Source organism: Zea mays, chromosome 1 (assembly GCF_902167145.1).
Source record: "Zea mays cultivar B73 chromosome 1, Zm-B73-REFERENCE-NAM-5.0, whole genome shotgun sequence".
Classification (NCBI taxonomy): Eukaryota; Viridiplantae; Streptophyta; class Magnoliopsida; order Poales; family Poaceae; genus Zea; species Zea mays.
In genome coordinates this window covers 39,253,382-39,257,209 of record NC_050096.1, presented here as the reverse complement: position 1 = coordinate 39,257,209, position 3,828 = coordinate 39,253,382, and the positions used below count along the sequence as shown (strand labels likewise).

General features: G+C 51.5%; 1 protein-coding gene across 1 annotated transcript; it reads right to left on the bottom strand.

Annotated features, from left to right (window-relative positions):
* Nucleotides 1-1,596: 1,596 nt before the first annotated feature.
* LOC100286293 (DNA-binding protein) lies at nt 1,597-3,030 on the bottom strand. Its single transcript, NM_001159180.1, is given in 1 exon segment — nt 1,597-3,030. A coding segment is annotated over 1 exon segment (822 nt). The 5' UTR covers nt 2,767-3,030; the 3' UTR covers nt 1,597-1,944.
* Nucleotides 3,031-3,828: the final 798 nt, after the last annotated feature.

The window sequence follows — 3,828 nt, the reverse complement described above, 5'->3', positions numbered from 1 at the left end:
GTTCTTGTTCCCCCCAGATTTTCTTCTCGTACCCCCATCCCATATTCAAATCAGAAACAACACGGGTTGGGTCACCGACCATGCATGTCTTGCATAAACAAATCGGAGTAATACATGGGTTTCTGACATTTTTTTTCGTCTGTATTCAGTATGCTCACTCCTTTTATCGAACCCCTCACAATTCTCTCCCTACTCATGTATAAAATCTATCACAACATTTTTTGATGAATAATCCCTGCCCTAGTTAACCTTCGCCGCATCTATCTATCCAACACCATGCAACTCGACCGACTCGTCCTATGGATTTTTCTATCCGCTACTTGTTGGCCAATCACGTATATGGATATTTATGACTTATGTAGCTTAACACACATGTCAAATGATATCGACCACTTATGCTCACGGTGCATGGCGGCGAGGAACACCAGGGTGTGTGAAATAGAGCCATAGACGCAACAAAGCAAACACTCCATCCAATCATTCAGATACAACGTTAGCACACAGCTAAATTAGATACTAGTTTACTTACTTGTGGTAACATCATGTATATTATTAATGACAGGAGAGAGTATCATCGGCGAGAAGGTAGATTGATCTAAGATGCAATAAACCACTATCAAAATCTGGTTCGTTGCCAAATGCCTAGCTCTTAGCCGAAAGCTATTTATCTGGCACTCGACAAAACTTAGTTTGCCGAGTGTTGCTCTCGGCATAAAACGACACTCGGTAAAGAGAGCATCTGCCGAGAGCCAAACTCTTAGCATAAAAAGGCTCTCGGCAAAGACTTTTTTTCCCGAGAGCCCAGTACTCGGCAAATAAGGGCTCTCGATAAAGCGCTGTTAGCTGCCAATGGTAACTGACGGTAATTAACTTTGTCGAGTGTTCCCGGGAGACACTCGGCAAAATAACATCTTTGCTGAGTGTCCCAGGAATTTTTTCTTTCCCCTGCCCCCCTCCAAAAACTTTTTCTAATTTCTTTCAATAGTATATATATCTATATGTTCAATTTTAGCACAATTATCAAAGTATTTGATATACCTATTAGATTTAGTTTGTTTAATTTAATTTCTTCGGTGCAGGTCACTAGAAAAATGGGAAACAATGAATGCAAAAAATGATATTCATGTTATTTAGCATAAGTTACGGTCTATTTTAGGACCAAACCGGGAAAGAAGCGTGTGAGTGCTCGACAAAGAGTTTACCTAGGGTCACACTCGGCAAATAGTTTGTCAAGTATTTTTCAAGGTTTGTCGAGTGCGTGAGCAGCTATCGACACAATAAAGTTGAAATCCATGAATTCTTCATTGAAATTATCATAAATTCATAATCATTCATACATAAGGACAAAGAAATATAAGAAACCAACAAAAAAAACGTGTAATGGCAGGTCCATCAGTTGAAGACAATATGTGGCACTTAATTTCTTGTAGGATATATACATGGATCCGTCTGGATCAGCTGAACTTTATATATTGATATTTAAGGTTGGCTATAAGCTAACTGGACTATTTGGATCACCAATATCTTTTTCTAGTGGCGGTTAGCAACTTATTTTAGCAAATTCAAGCTTAGCGGAACACAAGAACAAAGCCTTTCTTTTGATGAAAAGTTTGAAGATTTAACTTGTGAAACTGATTCGCTTACCTCGTTAATGCAATGCTAACTGCATATAGATTGTCAGGCAATTAAGTAAACATTGATGGATTCCGGTATTCGCAAATAGGAATTGTACATTGATTCCACACGCTCCAGATGGAAGAGAGCTAGAAGAAATGGGAAAACGATCACACATGCATGCCATGGTAGAGCTAACGTAACAACTAGAGTAGTAGCTATAGTAGTAGCTAGTGAAGAAGTGGAAATCTAACTAGAAAGGTGGAGAGGGTATACGGCGGGCGGGCGGCCGGTGCAGGTCGCAGCTGGTGCATGTGCATCTAGCGCTAGCTAGAACGACGTCGGCGGTGGGCGCGTCACAGCCGCGTGCCCCCACTGCCCGAACATGTCGTGCGGGTGCGGCGGCGTCTGCGGGACGGCGTACATGGACGGCGGCACGACGGGACCCCCGCTGCTCTGCTGCTGCTCCAGCTGCTGCGCGGTGGCGCCCTCGGACGAGCCGGACAGCACGGCGCCCTCCTCGGCGTCTGCCTGGTCCAGCGGCAGCCTCTCGTAGGTGGCGTTGCCGAACGTGGCGGCGATCACCATGACGGGGCCCGAAGCGATGAGCTCCCCCATGACGCTCCCGCCCACCACCTGCCCCTGCCCCCCCGCCAGGTACACGGTGAGCCCCGTGGCCCCCGGCGGCGCCGGCGCCGGGAGGAAAGCCCCGGACATGGACAGTATCTCGAAGCGGCCGCGCAGCGCGACGGCCGCTGCCCCGCCTGCCCCCGCGGGCTCCCGCAGCGTGACGTTGGTGACCGCGCCCGTGCCGCTGAGGACGGAGACGCCGCGCTGGCGGCGGCGGGAGAAGCCCGCGATGGCGTCGACGATGTCGGCGCCGCTGGCGATCTCCAGCACGTGGGAGCGCATCGCGTTGGGGCTCTCCCGCGTCACCACCACGGGCGGCTTCGGCTTGTTCTTGGACCCCGGGGGCCTCCCGCGCGGCCGGCGAGGACCTCCTCCCGCCCCGGCAGGCGGCGGGGGCGACGCGTCGTCCTCGTCGTTGTTGTTGTTGCTGCTGTCGGGACCCGCGCCGACGTGGGAGTGGGAGTGGGCGTAGCCGTGGTGGCGGCCCTGCTGCAGCGAGTGGCCGCCGTCGAGGCTCCCCATCTCCTCGGCCGCCGCGCTGCCGGCCGGCCACCGGTTTGCCAGCCCTACTATTTTCGTAGCCGTATTGAACACGGCGCGGCGAGAAAATCAGCTGGAGGATGTCTCTGAGCTACCGAGCCAGCCTCTCTCCCTAGTCCCTATATAAAAAGATAGAGTGCACTTCTCGTCGGGACTTTCCTATTCCTTTCCGCTCAGAAACCTTCTTGGGCGGGCGATTACCTGCATACGGAGGATGCACAGCACACCTCGGACTCCAACTCTAATAGGCAGGGGGGGCCTCAGCTCCAACCCGATCCGAGACATATATACAGGGTACGGTCAGTGGCTAAGCTGCTACTGTTTATAGCAACTGTAGTGCCACATGTGTACGTTCGTACGCTAATTAAGGAGAAGAGAGAGAGACGGTGAACGTTCGGGGAAGGTGGGGGTCGTACGTACGCGTACGCCCATGCCGCAGATGGGGCCGGGTTCGCAAACTGGTCGTGACCCTAGCCGGGAGCGTCAGACCGTGTGCGCCCTCTCGTGGAGAGTGCCGTGCCATCATGCATCGCGCGGTGCTAAACCACGTGCGTCTTTGGATGCGGCGACCGTTTCCATCAGGCGGCGGCGCGGCACCGGTGCCCACTGCGGCTACAGTTGCCGACTTGCCGTTTTTTCAGGACCCCAACGGGCGCGCGGGGCGGTAGGTGCGTGGCGTGGGATTGGGATTCCGTGACTTCCGTATGTAAAGTTAGGCCGGATTCAACACGAGTCGATACCGTCCGACCACTGACGTGACGAACAGCTGGTCGGTATCGACCGAGGCGGTCACAGTGCTAGTTAGCTTGGTCAGCCGCTCGATTTGGTTGCTAAACGGTCGGTCCGGACTAGAGGTGAAAACTTACGAATACGGATGTAGCTCGTCTTATAACAAACCCTAATGTTTTTAAAACAGATTAATGATCAGATACTGATAGTTAAAAACGGGATGGATACATATACATGGACCTGGTATTTATTCGGGTGGATAAGTGACGGATACGAATATTATTTGGTCGGATATCGGATAATACATTAATTGTT